This window comes from Fusarium venenatum, assembly GCF_020744135.1.
Source record: "Fusarium venenatum strain MPI-CAGE-CH-0201 chromosome Unknown EDB82scaffold_1, whole genome shotgun sequence".
NCBI classification, from domain to species: Eukaryota; Fungi; Ascomycota; class Sordariomycetes; order Hypocreales; family Nectriaceae; genus Fusarium; species Fusarium venenatum.
Genome location: NW_027072129.1, coordinates 1,222,080 through 1,246,067, shown reverse-complemented (window position 1 = coordinate 1,246,067; position 23,988 = coordinate 1,222,080). Strand labels below are relative to the sequence as shown.

At 46.2% G+C, this 23,988-nt stretch overlaps 11 protein-coding genes across 11 annotated transcripts; 4 read left to right on the top strand and 7 right to left on the bottom strand.

Annotated features, from left to right (window-relative positions):
* Positions 1 to 219: 219 nt before the first annotated feature.
* On the bottom strand, positions 220 to 1,955 carry EDB82DRAFT_455175 (uncharacterized protein). The gene is made up of 3 exons (XM_025732091.2): positions 1,692 to 1,955; positions 1,551 to 1,639; positions 220 to 1,497 (listed from the first exon to the last, which is right to left on the bottom strand). Exons 1-3 carry the CDS (start codon positions 1,767 to 1,769, stop codon positions 420 to 422), a joined length of 1,245 nt encoding a protein of 414 aa, XP_025591051.1. The 5' UTR covers positions 1,770 to 1,955; the 3' UTR covers positions 220 to 419.
* Positions 1,956 to 2,095: 140 nt separating this feature from the next.
* EDB82DRAFT_482722 (P-loop containing nucleoside triphosphate hydrolase protein) lies at positions 2,096 to 5,280 on the top strand. The gene has a single exon (XM_025732092.2). The coding sequence runs from the start codon at positions 2,108 to 2,110 to the stop codon at positions 5,222 to 5,224; it is 3,117 nt and encodes a 1,038-aa protein (XP_025591052.2). The 5' UTR covers positions 2,096 to 2,107; the 3' UTR covers positions 5,225 to 5,280.
* Positions 5,281 to 6,360, bottom strand: EDB82DRAFT_482721 (uncharacterized protein). Its single transcript, XM_065608199.1, has 2 exons — positions 5,682 to 6,360; positions 5,281 to 5,627 (listed from the first exon to the last, which is right to left on the bottom strand). Exons 1-2 carry the CDS (start codon positions 6,262 to 6,264, stop codon positions 5,287 to 5,289), a joined length of 924 nt encoding a protein of 307 aa, XP_065465318.1. The 5' UTR covers positions 6,265 to 6,360; the 3' UTR covers positions 5,281 to 5,286.
* Positions 6,361 to 6,859: 499 nt separating this feature from the next.
* On the bottom strand, positions 6,860 to 7,594 carry EDB82DRAFT_570313 (uncharacterized protein; the record flags this gene model as incomplete). Its single annotated transcript, XM_065609904.1, has 2 exons — positions 7,238 to 7,594; positions 6,860 to 7,009 (listed from the first exon to the last, which is right to left on the bottom strand). The coding sequence occupies exons 1-2, from the start codon at positions 7,493 to 7,495 to the stop codon at positions 6,860 to 6,862; spliced, it is 408 nt and encodes a 135-aa protein (XP_065465317.1). The 5' UTR covers positions 7,496 to 7,594.
* An 888-nt stretch (positions 7,595 to 8,482) lies between these two features.
* On the top strand, positions 8,483 to 10,545 carry EDB82DRAFT_482718 (amino acid permease/ SLC12A domain-containing protein). The gene is made up of 5 exons (XM_025732094.2): positions 8,483 to 8,997; positions 9,045 to 9,436; positions 9,490 to 9,595; positions 9,646 to 10,005; positions 10,057 to 10,545. The coding sequence occupies exons 1-5, from the start codon at positions 8,672 to 8,674 to the stop codon at positions 10,460 to 10,462; spliced, it is 1,590 nt and encodes a 529-aa protein (XP_025591054.2). The 5' UTR covers positions 8,483 to 8,671; the 3' UTR covers positions 10,463 to 10,545.
* Positions 10,546 to 10,694: 149 nt separating this feature from the next.
* On the bottom strand, positions 10,695 to 12,610 carry EDB82DRAFT_425629 (multicopper oxidase-domain-containing protein; the record flags this gene model as incomplete). The annotated part of the gene is made up of 3 exons (XM_025732095.2): positions 10,695 to 11,769; positions 11,818 to 12,304; positions 12,352 to 12,610. The coding sequence occupies 3 exons, from the start codon at positions 12,608 to 12,610 to the stop codon at positions 10,695 to 10,697; spliced, it is 1,821 nt and encodes a 606-aa protein (XP_025591055.2).
* Positions 12,611 to 13,734: 1,124 nt separating this feature from the next.
* EDB82DRAFT_6771 (Glyoxalase/Bleomycin resistance protein/Dihydroxybiphenyl dioxygenase) lies at positions 13,735 to 14,531 on the bottom strand. The gene is made up of 2 exons (XM_025732096.2): positions 14,083 to 14,531; positions 13,735 to 14,025 (listed from the first exon to the last, which is right to left on the bottom strand). Exons 1-2 carry the CDS (start codon positions 14,376 to 14,378, stop codon positions 13,908 to 13,910), a joined length of 414 nt encoding a protein of 137 aa, XP_025591056.2. The 5' UTR covers positions 14,379 to 14,531; the 3' UTR covers positions 13,735 to 13,907.
* A 793-nt stretch (positions 14,532 to 15,324) lies between these two features.
* Positions 15,325 to 17,935, bottom strand: EDB82DRAFT_570309 (Metallo-dependent phosphatase-like protein). Its single transcript, XM_065609903.1, has 3 exons — positions 17,639 to 17,935; positions 16,655 to 17,585; positions 15,325 to 16,337 (listed from the first exon to the last, which is right to left on the bottom strand). Exons 1-3 carry the CDS (start codon positions 17,665 to 17,667, stop codon positions 15,591 to 15,593), a joined length of 1,707 nt encoding a protein of 568 aa, XP_065465316.1. The 5' UTR covers positions 17,668 to 17,935; the 3' UTR covers positions 15,325 to 15,590.
* A 154-nt stretch (positions 17,936 to 18,089) lies between these two features.
* EDB82DRAFT_482710 (uncharacterized protein) lies at positions 18,090 to 19,481 on the top strand. The gene has a single exon (XM_025732100.2). The coding sequence runs from the start codon at positions 18,188 to 18,190 to the stop codon at positions 19,352 to 19,354; it is 1,167 nt and encodes a 388-aa protein (XP_025591059.2). The 5' UTR covers positions 18,090 to 18,187; the 3' UTR covers positions 19,355 to 19,481.
* A 577-nt stretch (positions 19,482 to 20,058) lies between these two features.
* On the top strand, positions 20,059 to 20,875 carry EDB82DRAFT_6728 (uncharacterized protein). Its single transcript, XM_065610030.1, has 3 exons — positions 20,059 to 20,417; positions 20,468 to 20,516; positions 20,564 to 20,875. The coding sequence occupies exons 1-3, from the start codon at positions 20,357 to 20,359 to the stop codon at positions 20,802 to 20,804; spliced, it is 351 nt and encodes a 116-aa protein (XP_065465315.1). The 5' UTR covers positions 20,059 to 20,356; the 3' UTR covers positions 20,805 to 20,875.
* A 180-nt stretch (positions 20,876 to 21,055) lies between these two features.
* EDB82DRAFT_6752 (uncharacterized protein) lies at positions 21,056 to 22,376 on the bottom strand. Its single transcript, XM_025732102.2, has 2 exons — positions 21,515 to 22,376; positions 21,056 to 21,465 (listed from the first exon to the last, which is right to left on the bottom strand). Exons 1-2 carry the CDS (start codon positions 22,194 to 22,196, stop codon positions 21,155 to 21,157), a joined length of 993 nt encoding a protein of 330 aa, XP_025591061.2. The 5' UTR covers positions 22,197 to 22,376; the 3' UTR covers positions 21,056 to 21,154.
* Positions 22,377 to 23,988: the final 1,612 nt, after the last annotated feature.

Below are 23,988 nucleotides of genomic sequence, written 5' to 3'. Positions count from 1 at the left end.
TATTGCTTATATAGATAGTAGTTACCCTACTCCTAGACTATACTAATGTTTCTTGAATTGTCTTTTCTGTTCTTAATCGCAAGATGGACATTGTAGAAGTTTCGGTTGGATTGAAGGGTAATCATAATATATAATTTTACTTCCATATCAATATCAGTTTTCTTCATATTGTCTTTCGATGGTTCTGGTAGTTTCTGTGTTGATCGATGTAACTCAAATGTGGGTCAAAGCTACGTCTCGACATCACAGTGACGAGAATCATGGTGTTTGCATTTCAAAAGTCAAAACTCTTGTAAATCAAGTCCCTCGATGGCGAGTCTTGTAGTAATTCTATATCATATCGAGTACGCAATTGGTATCCTTTATTTCACTGCACCCCGCCTCTTTCATAACTCCTCTCCAGACACTCTGTCCTTTCATCATAACTCATCATGAGCACGCTCAGGCTCTGGTCGTCCACTATCTTTTTGCAGGTCAACGCCGTTCTTGAGTCGCCACTTCTCCCAAAGACCCCAGAATTCACTTTCCATGTTGGTGTCCAGTTGATCGGGTAGCACGACGGTGTACTCAACGTACAGGTTTCCGAATTCGGTCTTGTGGTAGACACTGTCGCCGTCCTCATGCCAGATGGGCATACCTTCTCCAACGACGGTCTCGACGTGGCCAGGCTGAATAACTTGGCCACGGGGCCGGCTTAGACGAACAACGTGATTATCGAGATGAGTGAGGTTGCGAGTCCAATCGCCCATCCAGGCCTCGCGGAGAGAAAGGACTTCGTTCCAGTAAAGGTCGTCACCCTTGCGACGGAAGAATGCGCCGTCGACTTTGTTGGGGTTGTTATCATATGAGGGCTCCTTTTCAGATAGTGTAACCAGTAAATCACCAGGAACCCAATCAGGGCTCTCGTCGGCCTCATTCTCGTAGACAAGGCGGGTGTCGCGGGCAGCTCCGCGCTGGATGTTGAGTTGGACGGGCGTAGACTTCTTCTCGACTCGTTCACCATGACACACTGTACACTTATGCTTGATGTGCTTGCCCCGACCACCGCAGGCGTCGCATCGTTGCTGGAACTGCTGGAACATACCGGGAGCAAGCTGGCGCTTCATAAGACGCACACCATGACCACCGCAGTGCTGGCAGGTATCGACTTGACCATCTGCACTTCCAGTACCTTCACATGATTCACAGATATGTTGCTTGTTCCAAGAGAATTCGGTAGTGGCGCCGTTGTAAAAATCGCGGAGAGTAATTTCGACACGGACTTCGACGTTGTGACCTCGGGGCTCGCTGGATCCTCGACCGTAGTGACCGTGACCGCCGAAGAAACGGCTAAAGAGATCAAAAGGATCATGACCACCACCGCCTCCGCCTCCCTGACGGCGCTGCTGGACGCCTTCGTGGCCATGATGGTCGTAGACCTTTCGCATTTCCTCGTCGCTTAGGACATCATAGGCTTCGGAGACTTCGACAAACTTATCGTGCGCTGTGTCATCGCCACTTAAAAAGGTTAGTGTCTAGTCAAACAGACAGGTGTTCATGGAGGGGCATACGGATTCTTGTCTGGGTGGAACTTCTTTGACAATTGTCGATATGCTTGCTTCAACTCTTTGTTCGTAGCTTTTCTGTTAACACCGAGTATCTGCAGAAATGCTAATTAGCGACTATTTAGAGGTTCGTTGAGGTGAGTTTACCTTGTAGTAGTCCTCGGCGCATACAGCTAGCTGGACCAGAGCTAAAAGGACCACGAGGGCCGCTGTATGAAACAACATTGTGCGTCTATTTCAGCAAGATTTGTAAATCTTAAAAAGCCAATGCAATTTGAACAGTTTGGAGTATTGGCTTGTAAAGAAATACGGAATTGAAAAGCGTTGCGAAGAAAAAGAGGGAAGAAAAGAACAACAGAGAACAAAGAACTCGCCTCTACCTACGAAACACCAGCGTGTTATCAATTGCTTGTCTACTACACTTTTTGGGGGTTAATGGGACTGCTTATCGCTTTACCCCTGCAGGTCTAGCTTCTTATCGAAATCTTATAATTGGTTTAAAGCTCAGGCAGCCCCGGATTATCCTTTCTCCAAATCTAGGCAAGACATCAAGTTAAACTTACATGTCGCATTCAAGGCCTTGGGTTTTTTCTTATTTATACCCAGCCATTTCTTCTTCTACTAAAAGCTCATCAATCAAAATGAGCTCCAAAAAGTACGCTTTCCTTCCTATGGAAGAGGATGAGGTGGGTCCTCAGAAAGTTACCAAGGAGAAGAAATCTAGACATCGACATCGCGAACGAGACCGCGACGACAAGTCGTCTTCCCGACACTCAAAGTCCCGTCGCGAACGCAGTCGCTCGAGATCCCCGGCACGTGTATCTTCATCTCGCCATAGTCGACCCAAGCAATATCGACAACGCGACGACAAAGCCGATTTCGATGATCGATGGGGCGACGAGGAACCACCTTCTGATGAACCCGAGGAGGAAGACGATGGGCCCGAGTTTGAGCAATCAGCAAGCAAGCGAGTCAAATTAAGCCATGATGAATCGAGAGACGAAGAACTATCCGATGGCGCGAAAGAGGAATTGGAACGCAAAAAGGATATCGAAGAGCGCGAGGCTTTCGCAAAACGCCTGAGAGAAAAGGACAGCAAAAAACCGAAAAAGGACGATAGGGATGGAGAGTCCTCCTCGAGAAGAAAACTCGCCGAAGATGCTGAAGCGCGAAACCAAGCGCTGCCCGATATTCGAGAACGATCGCGACAGGAATACCTCAAGAAACGAGAAGCCGAACGATTAGCCCTTCTACGGAAGCAAGTTGCTGAGGAAACTGCTGAACTACGAAGCGGCGTGCGACTGTCCGAAAAAGAAAAAGCAGAGTTTGCCAAGAACAGAGAGATTTTGCGACTGGCTGAGGAGCGCCTCAAGATCGATGACCACAGGGATGGATATGCTATGCCAGAAGATTATATCACAGAGAAGGGCAAACTCGACCGAAAGAAAAAGGAGGAAGCACTATATAAACGATACGTCGAGAAAGATGAGTTTGGACAGGAGAAATTCGTTACTGAACACGAGGAGTGGGAACGAGAGCAAGCTTCAAAGGCCAAGGCGCAGATTCAGCGCGCCGAGAGGGAGAATGATGATTACGACTATGTTATGGACGACTCCCAGTATATCCAGTGGAACTTGGATTCACGTATGCCTGGAGATGATCGGAAATTAACCAAGGAACAACAATTCCTCGAGGCGCAAATCGACGCAGCTGAAAAGAAGGCCCTGTCAATTGAAGAGACAAGGAAAAGTCTACCAATCTACCAATACCGAGACGAGTTTCTTGCTGCACTAGAGCAGTACCAAGTTCTGGTTATCGTCGGAGAGACAGGTAGCGGAAAGACGACCCAACTACCGCAGTATCTTCATGAAGCTGGTTATACCAAGAACGGCATGAAGGTTGGATGTACTCAGCCCCGACGAGTGGCAGCCATGAGTGTAGCAGCTCGTGTGGCCGAAGAAGTCGGTGTCAAGGTTGGAAACGAAGTAGGATACACTATTCGTTTTGAGGACTGCACAAGCGACAAGACTGTTCTGAAGTACATGACTGATGGCATGTTGCTACGAGAATTCATGACGGAGCCGGATCTAGCAGGGTATTCGGCGCTGATGATCGACGAAGCCCACGAACGTACAGTCCATACCGATATTCTGTTGGCTTTGATCAAGGATCTCTCGAGAGAACGACCTGATCTGAAGCTGCTGATCTCTTCAGCTACCATGAACGCTGAAAAGTTTGCGCAGTATTTCGATGATGCGCCCATCTTTAATATTCCTGGTCGACGATACCCTGTCGATATCTATTACACTCCTAGCCCCGAAGCCAATTACCTGGCTGCCGCTATCACGACGACTTTCCAGATTCATACCACACAACCCAAGGGCGACATTCTGATCTTCTTAACGGGTCAAGACGAGATTGAAGCAGCCGAGCTCGAGATTGCAGAAACAGCAAAGAAGCTTGGCAATCGCGTCAAAGAACTTGTTGTTTGTCCTATCTATGCCAATTTGCCCTCTGAACTACAGTCCAAGATCTTCGAGCCCACGCCAGACGGTGCTCGCAAGGTTGTGCTGGCTACCAATATTGCCGAAACCAGTTTGACAATCGATGGTATCGTTTATGTCATTGACCCAGGCTATGTCAAGGAAAACGTCTACAACCCTGCGACAGGCATGTCTAACTTGGTTGTCGTTCCCTGTTCGAGAGCTTCAGCCAACCAACGAAGTGGTCGTGCTGGTCGTGTCGGACCAGGCAAGTGTTTCCGTTTGTATACCAAGTTTGCGTACATGAACGAGATGGACGAGTCGACTACGCCAGAAATCCAAAGGACAAACTTGAACGGTGTCGTGCTTCAGTTGAAGTCTCTTGGTATTAATGAATTGCTCGATTTCGAGTTTATGGATCCTCCACCCACAGAAGCTCTTATTGGTGCTCTGAACCAACTCTTTGCTCTGCAGGCGTTGAATCACCGTGGAGAATTGACCAAGCTTGGACGACAGATGGGTGAATTCCCTACAGACCCTATGCTTGCCAAGGCTGTACTCGCAGCAGACAAGGAAGGATGTGTTGAGGAGGTTTTGTCTATTGTATCCATGCTTGGTGAAGCATCTGCCCTCTTCTTCCGACCCAAGGATAAGAAGATCCACGCAGACAGCGCCCGAAACAGATTCACAATCAAGGATGGCGGTGATCACATCACACTTCTCAATGTTTGGAACCAATGGGTCGACAGTGATTTCTCCCCAGTCTGGGCCAAGGAGAACTTTCTACAGCAGCGCTCTCTCACACGTGCGCGCGACGTCCGCGACCAACTCGCAAAGCTCTGCGAACGTGTCGAAGTGGCACCGTCTACATGTGGTGCCACGAACCTACGACCCATCAAGCGCGCCATCACAGCTGGTTTCTTCCCCAACGCCGCGCGACTCCAGAAGAGCGGTGATAGCTACAGGACGGTCAAGAACAATACGACTGTGTGGATCCATCCTAGCAGTGTGCTCATGGCTATCGATCCCCCGGAGAAGATGGTGGTATACTTTGAGCTGGTACAAACGACAAAGGAGTATATGCGTAGTGTGATGCCGATTGAGCCAAGATGGCTATCAGAGTTGGCGCCGCACTTTCATAAAAAGAAGGATGTTGAGGAGATGGAGGAGAAGAAAATGCCAAAACGGCGATCGTAATGATATAGATTTAATTAATGCCTGCATATTATTCCCAAAATACAATATACTGAAACTTTATCTTATTCCCACCAAGCAGCCTTTGTCTGCGGCTCTTCTTCTTCGTCTTTGTCAGGTATCCATTCGTAGAGAATGTCTGTTCTCATGGTGTACTTGATTCCCTTGTTCACCAACGCTCCTTCATGGAAAAGTCCCTTGTGCTGAAAAATGAGAACACTTCCGGCCTTGGGGTTCACATCGACCCTCTTCTCTCCCTTCCTGTCAAGGAAGGAAGTCGCGCCGCCTTGGAGTTCCGATGTAGGGTCATTCTCGACAGAATCATTGAGGTAGAGATGAACAGTGTAAAAGGTCTCGAATTCTTTTCCAGGACCTTCGGTATAGAAGTATGCGCCATCGCAGTGAGCTGAGTATGAAGTATGATTAGAGCGGTACTCGGAGGAGATGTAGAGTAACTTACGCTTGAAGTACTGTCCAGGAGAATACTTTAGGAAGCGCATTCTGTCGTTTAAGCGACTAAAGACAAACCTGCCACCTTTCATCCAAGGCTCGTGAGGCACAACAGCGAGTAAATCGCGCAGTCCGTCAGCTTGAAGACATCGTTCCCAGAGGCGATCAACTATCGTCTGCTGGTCCCAGATAATCCTGTCACTCTCGCGATACCCTGGCGCACGACTCTCATAACCATCACCACCACTCACCAAAGCGGGTTTCCACGCCGACCGAGTCTCATCGTCGCGCGGGACTGAATCTTCAGCTAGGGAAAGAAGTTCGCGGCATTCATCGGGTGATATAACATTGTCTAGAATAAGAGCCGTGTGGCCGTCGTATTGAGGAAGAGGGGAGTTTGCAAAGTCGATTTGATGGGATGTTATTGATGTTGATGAAGGAGAAGTGAGGAATGTGTCCGGTATGGAAATGTCTTTGGACTTGTATTCTATTTTCTGAGGCATGGTGTAATTTGACGTTTGGCGAGGAATGACTTTGAAGGAAGAGGTTTGGGGTTTTGAGAGGCCAAGTTTGGAGGCGATGTTGGACAACATTTTTATATCAGCGCCAAGAAAGAAAATACTACTCTTTAAAATAAAAGGAATACCAGTATTTACTATCCAAGGATTTGAAGTGAAATGTGTTTCAAGAATATAAATGCCTAAAAGGACAGGTTTCATGGATTGACAAGACAGATATTGATGCTTTTATTCTTGTTGTTGCTGCCTGTCTAGGATGTTGTCTAAGGCGGCTCGTTCTCCACACAGCCACCACTAGTCCTACGCCGAGTAACAGCTAGGCTTTCATGATGAAGACCGTGACATTACTAGTTTTAGGCTTTATTTTAGTAATTTGGAGGCGTTTAGAGGCGTTTAGATAGGACTGGGATTTTAAATGTTGTAGCCTACGTTGCTTGGGAGTGTGTGTTCATGATACCCATGTAAGGAATGAGATAGACCCATACTGAACACCTGGGAATAATTAAATGGATGAACGCTCTTTTGTATTAATCGAGATGTATGGTAGTAATGAGGGATGGTAGACCGTAGTTGAAAATTGCGGTTTGTTTCTGCAGACAGATTATCGATGCCAAATAACATTGTTTGAATGCAGCCCTTCCCAACCGTAGTAGTTGTGATTCATGGTCATTCAACTGTAGAATTCTTCTTCTTCTACTTCTTGTTGTATAGCCAAGTCATCACTTCTCATGCTCCCCAAATAATAATTCGGTAGTCCAAAAAATGCCCAAACTCGTCCTCTGAATGGCAAATATCGTCCATTATTAGGTCTCTCTTTAACCTTCCACCACGGAAGTTTATAGACCAGTGCCAAGAAACTGGGCATATGGTCAATCATCGGGAGGTCACGGTGCTCTCCCTTCTCAATCCAGAGTCCTCTCTTATACTCGCGAGTGTCGAACGTATAGTCGGATCCATCTCACCAAATGAGGGTCACATATCCCAGATGCAAACAAAGCTTTTCGTATGGGCTCCTTTTAACATCGTACTAATAATACATAGGGCATACAGGGCCGACGGTTTTTGTTACGCGAAGGCCTGTGTGTTCCTTGACTTTTCGCTCGACTGCATGTTGTATTGATTCGTCCGAGTCGTAGACCTGACCTTGTAGTAGTACCTCATAGAGAGAAGAATCGCGTTTTTGGTGGATGAGGAGTGTCTTTTTTCCGCAGTTGCTAATACGGACAATAGCGACATCAAAGATGATTTTGTCTGGTATGAAATGCTTGATGTCTTGAACCCAGTGTTCGGCTTCTGGCCTGCCCATCGGCAAGAACTCCCATGTTGACGGGAGACTGTAGTTTGATGACTCTTTTCGACAGGCGACGGTGATGTAGATAAGTGGTGAAGGCTGTAGAGAATTGAGCTCTTGCGTGGGATTAAGAGAAGATGTGAAGAGGGAATATTAGTGTTTACACAATATGGCAAATATGTCTTCTTATGCCCTAAAATTCTATTTATGCTTTGATAGGCGCATGAAGAATTTTTTTCGCATATTGAAAGTTTGAATGTTGAATCACATTGGAACCTAATAGATTTGACTCTGGAGTCGATGAGATGCGATAGAGGCAGTGTAAGCAACTGGCCTTGATGTCGACACTCGCCCTTTACGAGTCCCGACAACTTCCTTCCTGTTATTAATAATTGCAGATTTAGTCTTCCAGTAGAATGTGCTTCTCAGATCATATGCATTTAACCATAGACTCATCAGACGCTTCTGGTATGCCATGCTGACAAGATATAAATCTACCTGGACACTTTAACCCTACGTATAAGCGATAGCGATAAGGCGACAAATGATAAGCCTCAATGGGAAACAAGAGCTTGGCAATTTTAGATGCCGACTTGGCAACACTAGACTCGGCCGGTAGATGTGGAAACCTTTCAACGACAGCCGGTCACTCGAGACAAATTGGAGACTAAGAGATTTTCTAGAATGAATAATCTCTGATTAAACCGGCAAAGTAACTAAAATGGTATACAAGAACCGTCGGCAAACTGGGTCCAAGTGGGTATGTCGAGATAAAATCTGCACACACTATATATCCTTACATCCGGAGACTGGTGAGAGTGTTCAGCCTCAATAGTTATTAATAAGAATAGATGAAAAGGATGTTTCTGTTGAACCTTGTTAAGTTGTAAGTAATGTTTCTGGTTTGGTAAAGGACCTTTTGTATGTGACGTTACTTACCCTTCGAGGTTTAGTCACCTTCCATAGCGGGCAACCATAAACTTCTCATCGACATGGGCTGATGGAACAATCCTGAATATCAGTACGTAACTACAACTCTTTTAACAGTTTTGTAGTGGATTTGCCTCTGAGCACGCAATTCCTCGTGCTTCATTTTAGCGGATTAGAATTGTACTACATCAATAACATCTTTCCCTTTGACATGTCTTGATCTTACTCTCAAGATCAATTCAACTATCAGACAGAATAATCATGGCTTATTATTCTGAAAAAGACAAATCGCCAGGAGGCGGCATCGAGAATACCCCAGACAGCGATGGCTTGTCTAGACGAGGTCCCACGCAGTCGGATCTGCTGAGCCGTTCGCTCTCGGCGCGACAGGTCCAGATGATTGCCATTGGAGGTACAATCGGTACAGGTTTATTCTTGGGTACCGGAAAGTCACTTGCTACAGGTGGTCCAGCGTCGATACTAATTGCCTACGCTATTGTTGGTGGAATTGTTTTTACCACCATGTTGGCTCTGGGCGAGATGGCCGCTTTTATTCCCGTCGCTGGTAGTTTTTGTACTTTTGCAGGGTGAGTCTGACTTTGACTACCACTGAATCACCACTAACGAAAACTAGACGCTTTGTGGATGATGCTTTTGGTTTCGCTCTTACTTGGAATTACTGGTTCAACGATGCTGTATCCACAGCTTCAGATCTCGTTGCACTGCAGCTCATTCTCCAATATTGGACAGACAACTTCCCCGGCTGGGCTCTGAGTCTTATTTTCTGGGTTGTTCTCATTGCAATTAACCTCATTTCCGTTAGGGCGTACGGTGAAGTTGAGTATTGGCTTAGTCTGCTCAAGATCATCACCATTGTTGTATTCATTGTCATGGGTATTGTTGTCAACTGTGGTGGTAACGAGACTGGAGAGTACATCGGTGGGAAATACTGGCATTTACCTGATGCGCCTTTTGTTGGGGGTATTGGAGGATTTGCCTCTGTTTTTGTCACTGCTTCTTTTGCTTGTAAGTTTGTTTCTGGTCTCGTGAGAATTTGAATGGATAACTAATGATTTTAGATGGTGGAACTGAGAGTATCGCCATCACTGCTGGTGAGACCAAGGATCCTACCAAGAACATCCCCAAAGTTGTCAAGAACGTCTTTTGGCGTATCCTTCTCTTCTAGTAAGTCTACTTCTTCCCTTTACTGAGTTACTCACTAACAAAATATCCAGTATTCTCTCAATTCTCATCATTGGTCTCAATGTTCCCTACAACTACCCCGATCTCAACTCTAAGGAAACCCGCACTTCTCCCTTCACCATCGTCTTTGAGATGACAGGCGCCAAAGCTGCCGGAAGTGTCATCAACGCCGTTATCCTGACCAGTGTTCTGTCGGCTGGAAACCACGCTCTTTTCGCGGGCGTGAGATTGATGTACACTCTCGCTCACGAGGGACACGCGCCCAAAGTGCTTGGAAAACTCAACAGGAACCAAGTCCCTTGGGTTGCCGTTTTAGTCACCGGTTTCATCTCTGGTCTTTGCTTTGGTTCAAGTTTCATTGGAGCTGGACAACTGTGGTCTTGGCTGCAAAAGTAAGTCCCATCACATGCTATATCCAGGATAAAAAAGTTAACATTCCACAGCATTGTCGGTGTATCCAACCAACTGAGCTGGATCTCCATTGGTATCACATCAATCCGCTTCCGCCAAGCTCTCGAACTCCAAGGCAAAACGCACCTTCTTCCCTTCAAGAACTGGACGTATCCCTACGGACCCTGGATCTGCGTCTTCCTCAACAGCTTTCTGGTACTTGTCCAGGGCTGGAGCTGCTTCAGTCCCAAGTTTGACGTCGTCAGCTTTATAAGCTTCTACATCGAACTGCCCGTCATGCTTATCATGTTTGTCGTCTGGAAGCTTATCAAGAGGACAAAGATTGTTAAGCTAAACGAGATGGATCTTGAGACGGATGTGCATACCATCGAGGAGAAGGTTACCGAGGAGACCGGGTGGAAGAATAAGTTAAAGAATGTGGTTACTTGGTTGTTTTAAGGGTGGAATTGGCTAGCGATTTGATACCATATTTATTATATAATGATTACTGCTTATAAAGATACCTTTACGTTTCAACGAGCAGAGTGAGGATGATCATGCCACAAAAAGACTCACTCTGCACCCGAGGCAGTAAAGCAGTGAGATATGCCAGATTAACAATTAGATAGTCAAATGGTGAGACCTAGTCTCGATAAGAAGTAAAAAGCTAAGACACACCCACACAAGAACATCACTCCCCATCACCACCTTCAGCATACTCCTCAGGCACTTCGGGCCAAGCATCAACACCATCCTGAATAACCATCATCATACCACCAACCATATGGTTATTAATATGACAATGAAGAAGCCACGGTCCAGCATCAGCAGCATGATACCGAACAACCACCCAACTCGGCTCCTTGTCCGCAGGAGCAGAAAGAAACGCATCGCGACGAGGAGGATTAACGAGGTTAAACTGGTCGGGAATCTCCTTGATGGCCTCTTCAACGGAGTTCCACCTGAAATGTCCTGTCCCAGCGCCCAGCATGTACATCTTTGATCCATGCTTGTGGATGGGATGCGGGGGCTGGGGGAATAAAGCTGCCACAAAGACGAGATCGACCCATTGGCCTAGCTTGGTCGAGATGGTGACGTTGTTGTTGATGTATGGCTGAGGGTTGAAAAGTGTTGGCCTCCGCTCGTCTAGATCTTGTGACATGAGGCCAGTGCTGTTCAACGCCCAAAGATATGAAGCCCCTCTAATGGCCATGCTCAAGTTGAAGGTGACATCGGCAGTAGGCGAAATTGGACTCGGTGGGTAGGGAAATGCCACGAGTTGAGTGAAGACAGCAACTTCTTTGGACGCAGGAAGACCGACAAGGTTAATCCAAGGCTCGACATCTCCCTCTGCAGCACTGTAACCTTCGATAGAGAGGACAGCATGGCCTGTGATGAGTTGAGGTGCACTGTTGGAGTTGTAGCGCATTTTGTAATCGCCCGAATTAGCGATCTTGATGACGATGGAGTATCGATCTCCATTAGCTACAGGAATGGCTTGCACCTTTTGAGGCTCGATGTATGAACCGTCCATGGCGTATACCCACATATCATGACCGTCAATTGAAAAGACGCCGTTGACAAAGTTGACTGCGCCGACGATGTCAAAGGCAAGCCATGACTCCCATTGGCCAAGGTAATTCGAGATCTTGATGGTCTCTATCTCTCCGTCTGTTTCTTTGCAGCCGGAGAATGTACCTGGGAGGAGTGCTGATTCGTTGCCCAGACCGCCAGCGAGGGCGTTGAGGGCAGAGGCGGGTAGACATCTACTTACGGTCAGCTTTACATCTAGACTCTGGAGGGTTAATACTCACGCTTTGTCTGTAAACTCAGCACCTCCTGGTACCAACCCAAGGTACGCCTTCTGAATCTCATTAAGATTGGCATCGACAACATCCTTGTTAAGACACTCAACTCTTCCCTTACCATTGAAAAGAATAGAGTCATAGCATGAATCTTCAATCCCGGCAGCAACTGTCATATCCCATTTCTCTTCTGATGTGAGATGCACAAAGTCAGAAATGACGATGGGTTTGACCTTCTCAACAGCTTCTTTAATCTTGTACACGGTATGTTCATCCTCAGAGATGAGGTGGAATGGATTCGGCTCGTCGTGTCGAGGATGGATGATGATGGCTCCGTAGAGACCATCTTCGATTTGGCCGCGGTGGTGAGAGTGGTACCAAAAGCTTCCGTATTGAGTTGCGTGGAATTTGTATGTGAAGCTGGATCCTGGCTTGATGGGGTGTTGAGTTACACCTGGGACACCATCTGACCAGGGAGTGCCTTTCATCTCCAAGCCTGGCTTGTTAGGACTTCTGAATAGAGAGGGAGTGAGCTAAACGTACCGTGGTAATGAACTGTGAGCTCCTCTGGGGATTCATTGTGGACTTTAACAACGACCATGTCATCTTGGTCGATCTCAAGCACGGGACCGGGGGATTGTCCATTGACAAGAAGCATCTTCCGGGAGAAGCCATCGGGGGCGTAGTCCTCCCATGTTATAGTAAGATCAAATTTCTTTGTCTTGAAAGTAGCTGATACCGATGTAATGAGAGTTTGTATAAGAAGAGGAAGAAAGACTAAGGAAGAAGTTGAGAAGTACATCTTGACTAGCAGCGAGAGCCGTGAACTCCCGATGGCTGTTGCTGTTCCTTCATCAAACAGGATCAGCACGCAGTATATACAATATTCGGAAACTATTCCATCGTCGCGGTGATGTCTTCATCCGATTACACCAAGACCCAGCTTACATGACAACAATCGCCACGCCGCATAGCAGCATTCTCACTACTGTGGTTTTCCAAGGCAAGTTCGGCCAATGAGGCATGTTCACGACACCGCAATTTCATAGCTAGTACCTATCTAATCACATTCCCCCAATAGAGTCTCATAACTTGCGAGAAGAAGTCTGGGCTTATTCCCGAGGCGGTGCTTTTTTTCGCGAAAGTGATCAGCACTAACATGACTTGCTATTGGGGGCTGAGAATAGAAGAGCTGGCAGTGGATGATTGGGGGCTGTACGGTTCTTGGCTGAGGTCAGATTTTTGCTGATATGGCAGGGCCCGAAGATGGCAATTTCAGTTGGACTACAAGATTAAGCATGAAGGGTTATCATTCATGTTCAAGGTGCTTTAGGGAAATCGACATCTAACTAGTGATTTTACACGCAGTAGCATCACTTCAACGTCGTGATTGACTGCTTCAATGGACAAGAACATGCAGTATCTAAGCTAATGATTCTTCTCAATAGACAGTGCATTGGGCAAAAACACATGTTTACTAGACATAATGCAGTTAGTTGATATGTCGTTGGTCTTGATAGGGCTTACATGGTTGCTTGGAGGCCTGGTTTTGTGATCTTGGCGGTCAGCATTGACAACTGTAGACGGTCAACAAACCGTAGAATACCAGGAATCTTGGCAACTGAAAGCACGTAGGATGAAATTGGTAAATTGGGCTATGTCATTCTGGACAGGATTCTAAGGTTGTTTGTTCGTATATCCTAAAGCTTGGTTGTTGTTCTGCTACTACCCTGGCTAGCCTACATAGCGCTTGATAGATGCTGTTCCTGGATTTGAATGTGACCCTAAGGTGGGGCTGACAGTTGGAGGGATTGATAGCGTGAAGTCAGTAGATAAGTTGGTATGGTAATTTGATATGCTTGTTCAAAGTAAACACAACTTTTCATTTGATCGGTTAAGATATTGATGCTGACCCGACTATTGTAAACAATGCGCGGGCTTCTCCACGATATCAATCTTTTTGAGGTTTGAAGCCTGTTATCTCACAACAAATTAAGCTGCCTACCAGAGTACAATTGGTATGGCGACAGCACTGCTGTGCCTATACACATTCGACTCTCTGGTGATTCTCCCAATGCTTCGCCCAACCTCAACCCCCTCTAACCCATGTGAAGAACCTCGACATTGTTTCCAACAGGATCAAGGATAAACGCGGCATAGTACCCAGGTCTGTACTCTCTCAATCCAGGCTTTCCATTATCAACGGCACCAGCTTTCCTACTCAACCAATTAGCATTATCCTACTACTTATAGACAGGTAAGAAAAGCACTTACATGGCAGCCTCATGCCACTCATCAACATGCTTCTGATTCTCGGCATCAAAAGCGAAATGAACAGGACACGTTCTGTTCTCCATCTTGCCATCGTACTTCTTGAGAGAGCTTCCACCTCCGCCAAGCCAAAAGTCAGGACCCTTGTTCTTCTCTCCAAATGCGCAGTAATATGCGCCTGTAGGTCCTTGAGCTTCAAACTTGAACTCGTAGCCTAGAGGGGCGAGGACGGCTTTGTAGAAGTCACGCATCTCGACGTAATGTTCGCCGCAGGGGAGTGCAAAGTGACTGAGACCCATTGTTGCTGTTGTGGTTGTGATAGTTTATGAGTGGTGAGCAGGTGAGCAGGTGAGTGAGTGAGTTGAATTGAATTGAAGTTCAAGGGAATGTCGACGGTCTTATATAGCCATTGCTTACAATGATCCAATTCACGGTGCGACTTGATGTTTCCCCTCTTCGTCGTGAAACCTGCCCCCTCACATACCGTGGCGTTCAACAACTCGGACTTTATACAAGTCCGTAATCTATCCGATTGATTGCCCATGTCCATGTGAGACAATGAATGCACGAATGCCTGAACTGTCGCACAACCAGTCATATCATACTTATATGGGCCATTGAGAAAAAAAGTGATACAGATATATATGATGTGGTCTTGTTGAAGAGCTGAATAATTTATGAGGCTCGCTGGTAGAGTGGTAAGGTGGGTGGATATTGTCCGTAGTCGGGCTGCTTACTTTCCTAAATAGGAAAATGAGATTCTTCATGGCGAGCTGATTTTGGTGATCTTTACGACATTTAGGAAAATGAGAACAAAATGTCAAATATTTGGCGGTCATGATATTGATTATATCAGGGATAGCATGACATAAATGACATCAAAAATGTACAGCTAGTCGGACTCCATGCATCAAGCTGGCATCTCGGGCTCCGGAGACCGACGACCCGGAAGCGATATGTGTTCTTTGGGCAGGACTCTGCGATATCTCTCTTCTCTGAGCCTAAGCCGCCATCTGGTATCAAAAAAGCTCACCGCTGGAAGCATGAGAGATATTACTAGTGAGTAATAAACTTAGAACATATAGTCCAACTTCAATTACTTCCAGACGATAACTATCACATAAACGAGATGGAACATCATTGTAAAAACAAAGGATCATTAAACAAACGAGATAAATGCCCAGCCCATGTGTCGTCCATCAACTTCGCCAGGTTCTTTCCAGCAAAGCTATCAGCTCGACGATAGCACCTTCGATAATAGCCACCCTATATAGTATGGCCCTTCACTGTGTCTCACCATGCCAGATCTCAACCCCATAGATGTTTGGACCCCAAGTTAGACACCTCCCATGCCCTCAGACCCCTCGTTAAGGTTATGTATCGTCGTCGCTTCCTGATAACAGTAGAATAATAGCTTTGCAAGGCGTTGCTATATTATCCCAACGTCATGACGTTCCCATGAACGACACAGCTGAGTGTCTCGAGGTTGGGTATGTGTGATTGAAAAACCTCTATAATCTCAGGCGTGTCTTGTCTTCCAATCCTTCATGTCTCGTCGTTATCCCATCCACAAAGGACGTCCAAGAAATAGATCCATGTTTGTTTTGCATTATTTCCCACCACACCTCCCAGTCGATTAGTTTATTTATGACAGTATGCGTGGAGTCGCCCAATGGCAATGGTAGACGAACACCTACGTAGTCTGCCCTACGGATGTCTTGCTTCATTGTCACATCGCGCCTAATGGAGAGGCAGTCAAGTGTTTCCAGGTTGGGCATGCGTTTGTACACATTTCGCATGACTTTCACCGTTCGTTTCTTTCGCTGTCCGTATTGGAAAATGTGAGCGAAGGTGCCCCACTCCATCCCGTTCTGAAGGACCCTGTCTAAGCCTTCAACTCGCATGGGGTCTTTACTGCTTGCCAGCGCGTGGCCGCGGTGGCCGGCAAAAAGCATTATGTCGGTTTTTGGTCTGAACCATACACCAGGGCTTCCTTCGCCCTCCTTGACGAAGAAGCCGTGACGTAGGGCAATCGCGCGGGATTCATGGCAGATTTGAAGAGTGACAGGAGGAGGGTGGCGAAAGCTGAAATGGAAGAATTCAGTGTCTCCTATGCAGAGCATCTTCGACACATCAAAGAGGCGACGATCTAGGAGGGTAAAGAGCCAGGCGTGATCTCGTAGTTCAGGTGGAAGACGGTGTAAAGAAAAGCCTTGAGGAAGAGGCGGCTGTTCTTGAGAGGCCATTTTCACCGATCTCTGGGTGGGCTTTGAGAGTGAAAGATGATGGTAGAGAATTTTGGCGATGCAAGAGAGAAGTTTGTGGGTAAAGGTAGGAAAAAGGGCACTCGGCATAAGTATTCACAGGTGCGTAGGCAGAAACCGTTTATAGTATATGGTGACATCTAATCGACGACTGAAGCTTCGGGTCACAAACTGAAAACCCCAAGACTTTACCTTCAAGGCATGTAGAAACAGACCGGGGGCAACAGTGATATGTATCAAACAATATATCCACAGAATATTGTAGTTTGTATGCAGAATGTGAGAGCACGCAAATATGTAGTTCAACTTACAGGAAGATCAAGCTCTACCAACCACGGATGATGAAAAGGTATGTCATCTGACCCTTGAATAGCAGCATTAACAAGAAGAGTATCAGCCCCTCTTGTAATCGCCAACTCGTCTCCTTTGCAATGCTTCGTGGGTATAACCCTCGCATCTGCAATACTCATATTCCTATTCTCTTCCTGCCAAGCAACCATGAGTTCACTAGAACTAAACCGATCAAGAACTCCAATCGTAACAGACTTCCCCATATCGATGGCTGTATCAGGCAATGGCTCTTTAGGGTCGTGGCCTCGCCATCTTATCAACTCTGCGCCCCAGCTTCGATGCACGTGGCCGAAGCAGTGCATGAGAGTTTTTGCTTGAGCGACAAGTTTGAAGAGGTCTGAACAAACAACATGCTTTCTGCGATAAGTCATGTCGAGGATACCTTTTGGAGGACCATGTGTTATTATCACGTCAACTGGCTCGTTGATCTGACTGTCGTGACCTATCCAAGGACCAAACTGGAATCCCCAGCAGTCATTGGAAGGAGTATACGGACTCGCATAAACTACCAGATGAGCTCCATTGTCAAGGTCAAAACGATGAACACCCTCTGTTAGATGCACAATACCCTCATGTGTAAAACTCTCCATCAAGCGTCTCGCTTCTCCAAATTTTCCATATTGCTTCTCTACTCTTATATCGGGGAAAGGTGTTTCGGCGATCGCTTTCTTAAAAGGGGGCGTGTCGAGGGTAAAATCGTGGTTACCTGGGATGACAAGTTTGAGTGGCGCGTTTATGTCTTTGAGAAGACGGATGGCTGACTCAAATTCGTAGAGTTTGGATGTTTCTGTTAGATCGCCGCAGTGAATGGCGACATCGACTTTGTGTAAGGGTTTGCGGTCGCCGGGAAATTCTTGGCCGTGGGTGTCGGACAAGACTAAGAAACGGGTTCTGATTTTCCACCGCGCGATTGTTGGAGTGTTTTGGAGGCACAGTTATCACACACAGGTAGCGATGAGCCAGATAAGAGCATGTTTTATGTGATAGCAGCAAAATTAAGTCTTCATGTTCAGAATAATGTTTATCGCTGCAAAGCTTGAACTGTGTTCTCTTTAAATACTCCTTTTTCTTGAAACCTTGCGGACAAGACGGACACAGGTCTGCAAAGACATTTCATCCAAGAGTATGTTCTGGGTATCATTCTTACAATTGTAAAATTTAATATGTGTTCAAAACTTATCTCTCAAGAAATGATGAATGGTTCAGAAGTGTAGACAATTACATTTAAGCATTGGAGTTGTTATTGAGTAATCTAAAAATACTACCTTTTCTCAATAAAGTTTAATGACCCCGGTAAAATGGACCCTGGAACCCCGGAAGCCCCCCAGAATCGCCGCCTCATCTGCCGGATCGCCATTCTCCACGTGACGGGGCCGGACCATTGGGTTGGTTCAACTTGTCTCTTGTTATCTTTCACCATCACCACCTTTACAGCTGTTCATCATCATACGTTCATTCTTTTATTATTGGTTCTGTAATAAGAATGCGTCAAGATGGAGTCCCAGACCAATCACCGTCGGCTGAAATACAAGGACTCCTCAACAGGACAGCCATGGTGTTCCAGCACATCATTTAAAGTCACCCTTCCAATCCTTATTCTCTTAACAATATTCATATTCGTACCCCAAATCCACTTTCTTCTTAATCTTGGAACTACAGATATGAAGCTTACAAGTTCAATCGCTGTTTGTCCAGCGCTGGCCATGGCACGCAACCTCACTATCTACAGAGATGACCCCCTAGCTCCAACTCCACTACCGCCATCCCATGCAGCATCCGACGGACCAGATATAATCCACGCTTTCCAGAAACTAAGCCGCTCTACAACATGGAAGAGTATCAAAAACATCACTTTTCAAGGAGACACTTTTGAGCCAGAGGGTATCGTGCGACTTAGCGATGATCGATATATGGTTAGTTCAGGACATTGGACAGAGCCAACGAAAAAGTATGGAAAGATTATCAACGGGACAGACAGAACCGCTGGTGCAGGATTGGCACATTTGATGGTCTACAATGGAAAAGGGGAGATGATTGCCGATGCTACTATTACGAAAGAAGGAGACGATGAGTATCATAATGGAGGGATTGACTATGATGGTCAGTATATCTGGGGAACTATTGCACAGTATCGTCCCAACAGCACTGCGTATGTATATCGGATAGACCCAGAGACACTTGTTCCGGAGCGTGTCCTCAACTACAACGATCATCTCGGCGGTATCGTCCATGATACTCGCGCCAATCTCATCGCAGCTCTCAACTGGGGTTCACGAACAGCATCGACATGGAATCTCCGAACCGCCAAAACAGGCTGCGACGAATCCCCTACCCCAAAAAAGGTTGTACAAAATCCCAGCCACTTTATCGACTACCAAGACTGCAAATGGTTGGGGTATAGCGGTTTTTATAACGGCAAGAGTGTCATGCTCTGCTCAGGAGTGGCGACTGTCGGCGGGTATAATCTTGGTGGTATTTCGTTGGTGGATGTCAATACTATGATTCCTCTCGCTGAAGTGCCGATTGATATGGATAGTGAATTGGGAGTCAGGGTGACGCAGAATCCGATGGATGTTGGTTTAGAGGATGGGAAGTTAAGGCTTTATTTATTGCCAGATCAACATAATAGTACGTTGTATATTTACGAAGCGCAGACATAGGCTTGTAATTGGAATACCAATTCTTTCTAGTCATCTGTATATCATAAATGGCTGCTGGAGGCATAAGAGATGAGATTAGTAGGACTTAGATTAGGCTTGTTGGCCGTGCCCATGTCTTCGACCAACACCTCACCCAAATCAGGCTGTGAACAAAATTGCAAAACCCACAAACAACCGACCGTGATATAACAGGAAAGAAAATAGTCAATCATACACGTCATACAGCTGCTTCCCACCATCTCATGCACATGTCGCCAATCACGCATGCATCTGCGTGTCCATCAGTTGGCCAGTTTTGAGACCCGCGAGGCTTTATGGGCGACTACCAACGAATGTAACCCTCTGTCTCGCAATTGAGAAATGGAGCTTTTCTTTTTCTGATGGAAGTGGCCGGCCCCCAGCTTGAAAAGCGCTTGGGCGGATTTGTCGTGATAATCGGCGTTGGTGTACTGTCGGGATCAGGGATATATAAACTGACACAATTCTCTTGCAATTTTCTTTGATCTTCACCAAGATACCTTTTCTACCTTCACTCGCGTACTCAGGATCAATTGATAATTACCTTTTTGGTCGCAATTCCCAGAATCCTTCCCCAGCAGCTTCAATTGGCAACACCGCTTCTACGTACCCGACCAAGCTCAATCATGGAACTCTTCAGCAATGTTGTCATAGAACGGGATTTCCCAGAACACAGTGAGTCAGTCCATTGCAAAAATTTAATGTATTCTCCTGACTGTGGAACCAGAGATCAAGTCCATCTTGGACCGGTCAGAACCGTCAACTGTCCGTTTCGTCCACCAACCTCAAGACTATTACCAAAACTCTTCTCTAATGGCCGAACCTTGCACAAGTCTTAATGTCCATGATCATTCCTCCTTCTGGTCGCACTCCTCCCCGAGCAACTCTTCCTCCACCTCTCCCAGCTCTCAGACTTAGTTTGAGAGTTCAGCGCGTAGTTATGGTCTCGACCCCGAGCCAGGAGATCTACAAGCGGGATTGTTGATGGATAGTAGTAGTTCGGAGGATGACTCTCGCCAAATTCGAAGCAAAACCAGAAGTAAAGGTAAGTGATTCACCTTTGACAGCATACCTCTGCATGGCTAACAGACACAGCCGAAATCATGTGCTGTAAAAAACCATGGAAGCAGGGCGCAGACTTCAAGTAAGTCTCTCTCCAAACTTTCCCTATCTATCTAACAGCGTTAACAGTAAACACTGGAATCGCGTACACAACCTCCGATACGAATGCGAGCACTGCGTCTTTACAGGAGCAGATAAGAAAGAACTCCATCGCCACTACTGGTCATCCCACAAAGACTGGGCGAAAACGAACAACATTCCTAAACAAGGCGGGAACTGCAAAAGTTGCGGGAAGTATTTTACGAGGAAGGATCATATTCCTCGCCATCTTAAACGGTATCCATTATGCCGTGAAAAGCTAGGGCTTTGAAAATAAGGGCTCTAGCTTTTCACGACATAAGGGATCTCGTCCGAGGTAGCGACGAATGCGATCTTTGATATTTATTGGTACTGGCTTTGTGTTCTTATAAGGCTTGTTATTTGTTCCTAGTTTATCTATACCTGTTCTTTCTCTATCGTACATCTTGTTCTGTTATCCTGTACTCTGTTTCTCCAAGTTTCTTACAGTGGCCCAAGTCCGGATCAAACTCTGGCGGGTATGTCTTCATACAAACAATTATCCTGTCATCCTTAAAATTGACCAAGAAGTTCCGAAGATTACAAGAGCCACTAGTCCCAGCGCTCAGGAATAGTCTTTTCATACTCTTTCCAATCCACAGGTCAATCCAAATTCCATTTCCATTCCTTCAGCTCCCGGGGCGCGGCGCGCTTGACGGGTTTAGGAAGCTCCTTCAGATACTTCACCAATACGTCTGGGTGAAGGGCGATTCCACGGAGGTTCTTCTCCAGTTCCTCTGGAGGGGAGCTGACGATAATGGCACGGATCTTTGTAGAACTGGGTGCATCGGTAGACTGCTGCATAAGATCGCTTTTGAGAAAACAAACATTGCCCTTGGGCTTGTGGCGTGTCTGTCTGCAGACCCAGATGGTATCAAGGTTCTGCATCGCCTCAGTCACGGCTTCCTTGATGACTGTTTTGCTATCAGCTGGTGTCTTCTCTAGTTCGAGGGGGTTACTTACCTGACTCTTGGTGTCCTCTGAGCTTGGTTCGGATCAGTCGTTCGATGCAAGCGCGGTCGACGTTCAGCTCGCTCCATGGGGAACATCCCGCGAGTTGTCGGAGCGTACTGGGGTATCTGAAGTCGACTGCCCGCGAGATATCGCTGGTAATTGCATCAGAACACCCCCATATGTTGGGGTTGAAGCCTTTTTCTGCAGTGATGATGTCTGGTCCGTGTAGTGCAATGAACTTGAGTTCCATTCGATCATTTCGCACTGCCTTGGTAAGACGAGCGCGAAACTTGCCCCAGCTCTCGGAGCAGTCGTAGACCCATGCCCAATCTACTGGGATCCCTTGGCCTCTCCAGAGCTTGATTCGTTTGTCTTTCGGAATTGCGATTGCATTGTCCCGCCTTTTCATCTTACTCTGGACTTTCTCATCACTGGTGAGGACAACGATAGCTGCGACCATATTCAGGTCCGCGCCCGCATGTTCGAAAACATGTTTCAGGAGGTTTAAGTGTCCTTGATGGGGAGGATTAAAGGACCCCGGGTATAGGAGGATGTGGTTTACTCCTTGGGATCGGAGCAGAGGAGGGTTCTTGGCTGTTACGTTATTAAACGGTCGGTCGGATGGGTTTGAAGGCTTCTCATTGAGAGGCATCAGACGTTCGACGTAGTTGGCGAGTCGGGCGAAAGCCATATTGTCTGGGTGGTATATATTTGTGGTGGGAGTTTGTGCAGAGGAAGGAAAGAGGTTGATGATGAAAGAGAGGGACTTGTAGAAGAATAGTATATAAGGATGCACTGTTCAAGCGAATAGACAAACGGATATTGCATTCACCGGCGTTCACAAACGCCGGTTGACAGTGTTCGTCGGTGCGAGCAAGATGCTTGACGGATCGTGGGCACTGCGAAGAAAGTGTAAAGCGAGCCCCTCTGGTCTGGTATGATGGGACGAGAATGAGTGTTCCTTGCGTCAAAGGCATATTGCAACTTACATTTTTTATCTCTATAGTTGTCCATTGTTTCTCAATGGATAGTACAAATGTTTCGGGTCTGCTCAGCAAGTATAATATAAAAGGGGCTTTGTCATGACATAACAGTCGGCACAAGGACCTAATGAAAGAGCACAATAGCATCTCTCATCTAGATTCTCTGTGCATATAGCAACAATGATATTATATAATATTGTCTGCACGACTTTATGTTCTTGTCCTGAGCTGTCATGTGTTGGGTCATGATCAATACAGAAAATTGAGAAAAGTCCATGGTATCTCTGATAGAGACATCTAAGTTGAGTGAGGCGATGGTAATGATGGGCATTTTGGAAAGGCTGCCAGAATGGAGCCCTCATATAATTCCTGTTCTTTTGATTGTTTTGTCTTAATTTGTTCTGCTCATTGTTTCTTTTTACCTCATGTTTTAAGTTTGTTTTCAAATGTCCAAACTCCCTCGCTTGATTGCAATTTGTCAACATTGCTTTGCAAATCTTGGACTACAGAAACATAAAAAACAGCGAGAGCAAAAAAAGGAAAAGAAATTAGAAAAGATGGCATTTTATCATGTATCGTGTAATGTAGTCATATTCTGGGAGGTATCTAGTTCACACAAGCTGTGGAATTCTGATCTGTTGTAGGGTAAGCTCATGGCGCGATGGTAAGGCCGTCGTGATACCTTACTTGGACCAGGTACCGATATACATGAACAAGGGTACAAACAGACACACCATATTACTAATAATAGAAATGATCAGGATTCAGCTCCAAGCATAAAGGGACCCAATCTTCCCTTATAGTAATTATTTGTAAATGTTGTGCTGACGCATATTCACCGCCGCTGATCTCTCAAAGCCCCTCATGCTTGTGAGTTGATCGTGATTAACAAGTCAATAGCCTAAGCCTCGGCCGATCATTACAAAAACGGTCGGCTGAACCCTGTCGGCATCTGAATCAAGCACGGAGATGGTTCGTCGATTCGAGGGGAAAAGCCGCAGGCACGAGCTGCATAAGATCGACACGACACAACAAAACACCAACAACGATTGACGGTATGAGCACGACATGAATACGATGAGAAAACGGATGAATGCATAAAAAGTGAGATTTCGCACAAAAAGAATAGCACACTCTACGTTGTTGTATCTGTCTGTTGGATTTGCTATCAAAAGTGAATTACTCTGTGGCTTGCATAAAAACTGTTTTCTCAGCCGGATCATGTCTCATATGTCTCAGAATACAAGCGGTGTAATTAAAGAGGAAAAAAAAAAAGAAAGATTTGTTCCGCAGAGACATGCAAGGTATGGGGTAACGTCACTACAAGTCATGGGGAAAAACAAAAATACAACATCAAAAAAAGCATTCTCTCGGTGACAATGACAACACATGATGACCCCTGCTTGTTGGATGGCATTTCACTTTGTTCCTATTCGTTGGTTGGACCGCGGCCACGGCAGACAAGGCTTGGGGCGAACTGGACCTAGTTTAGTGGGAAAG

What these genes read in the sequence shown, in the direction of transcription:
- EDB82DRAFT_6752 (XM_025732102.2), bottom strand. Translation starts at nt 22,196, where the DNA reads ATGGCTTTCGCCCGACTCGCCAACTACGTCGAACGTCTGATGCCTCTC. An exon ending in CAGAGGACACCAAGAGTCAG is followed by an intron (nt 21,466 to 21,514) that starts GTAAGTAACCCC and finishes ATAGCAAAACAG; the next exon opens with TCATCAAGGAAGCCGTGACT.
- EDB82DRAFT_482722 (XM_025732092.2), top strand. Translation starts at nt 2,108, where the DNA reads ATGTCGCATTCAAGGCCTTGGGTTTTTTCTTATTTATACCCAGCCATT.
- EDB82DRAFT_482710 (XM_025732100.2), top strand. Translation starts at nt 18,188, where the DNA reads ATGGAGTCCCAGACCAATCACCGTCGGCTGAAATACAAGGACTCCTCA.
- EDB82DRAFT_482721 (XM_065608199.1), bottom strand. Translation starts at nt 6,264, where the DNA reads ATGTTGTCCAACATCGCCTCCAAACTTGGCCTCTCAAAACCCCAAACC. An exon ending in TCCTGGACAGTACTTCAAGC is followed by an intron (nt 5,628 to 5,681) that starts GTAAGTTACTCT and finishes CTTCATACTCAG; the next exon opens with CTCACTGCGATGGCGCATAC.
- EDB82DRAFT_6771 (XM_025732096.2), bottom strand. Translation starts at nt 14,378, where the DNA reads ATGGGTCTCAGTCACTTTGCACTCCCCTGCGGCGAACATTACGTCGAG. An exon ending in GAGTGGCATGAGGCTGCCAT is followed by an intron (nt 14,026 to 14,082) that starts GTAAGTGCTTTT and finishes TTGGTTGAGTAG; the next exon opens with GAAAGCTGGTGCCGTTGATA.
- EDB82DRAFT_455175 (XM_025732091.2), bottom strand. Translation starts at nt 1,769, where the DNA reads ATGTTGTTTCATACAGCGGCCCTCGTGGTCCTTTTAGCTCTGGTCCAG. An exon ending in GCGCCGAGGACTACTACAAG is followed by an intron (nt 1,640 to 1,691) that starts GTAAACTCACCT and finishes GCATTTCTGCAG; the next exon opens with ATACTCGGTGTTAACAGAAA. An exon ending in TTCCACCCAGACAAGAATCC is followed by an intron (nt 1,498 to 1,550) that starts GTATGCCCCTCC and finishes AACCTTTTTAAG; the next exon opens with TGGCGATGACACAGCGCACG.
- EDB82DRAFT_482718 (XM_025732094.2), top strand. Translation starts at nt 8,672, where the DNA reads ATGGCTTATTATTCTGAAAAAGACAAATCGCCAGGAGGCGGCATCGAG. An exon ending in TGTCACTGCTTCTTTTGCTT is followed by an intron (nt 9,437 to 9,489) that starts GTAAGTTTGTTT and finishes TAATGATTTTAG; the next exon opens with ATGGTGGAACTGAGAGTATC. An exon ending in TGGCGTATCCTTCTCTTCTA is followed by an intron (nt 9,596 to 9,645) that starts GTAAGTCTACTT and finishes CAAAATATCCAG; the next exon opens with TATTCTCTCAATTCTCATCA.
- EDB82DRAFT_6728 (XM_065610030.1), top strand. Translation starts at nt 20,357, where the DNA reads ATGGATAGTAGTAGTTCGGAGGATGACTCTCGCCAAATTCGAAGCAAA. An exon ending in AAGCAAAACCAGAAGTAAAG is followed by an intron (nt 20,418 to 20,467) that starts GTAAGTGATTCA and finishes TAACAGACACAG; the next exon opens with CCGAAATCATGTGCTGTAAA. An exon ending in AAGCAGGGCGCAGACTTCAA is followed by an intron (nt 20,517 to 20,563) that starts GTAAGTCTCTCT and finishes CAGCGTTAACAG; the next exon opens with TAAACACTGGAATCGCGTAC.
- EDB82DRAFT_570309 (XM_065609903.1), bottom strand. Translation starts at nt 17,667, where the DNA reads ATGCTCTTATCTGGCTCATCGCTACCTGT. An exon ending in TCTGGCTCATCGCTACCTGT is followed by an intron (nt 17,586 to 17,638) that starts GTGTGATAACTG and finishes GTGGAAAATCAG; the next exon opens with AACCCGTTTCTTAGTCTTGT. An exon ending in TGGTAGAGCTTGATCTTCCT is followed by an intron (nt 16,338 to 16,654) that starts GTAAGTTGAACT and finishes AAGCCCACCCAG; the next exon opens with AGATCGGTGAAAATGGCCTC.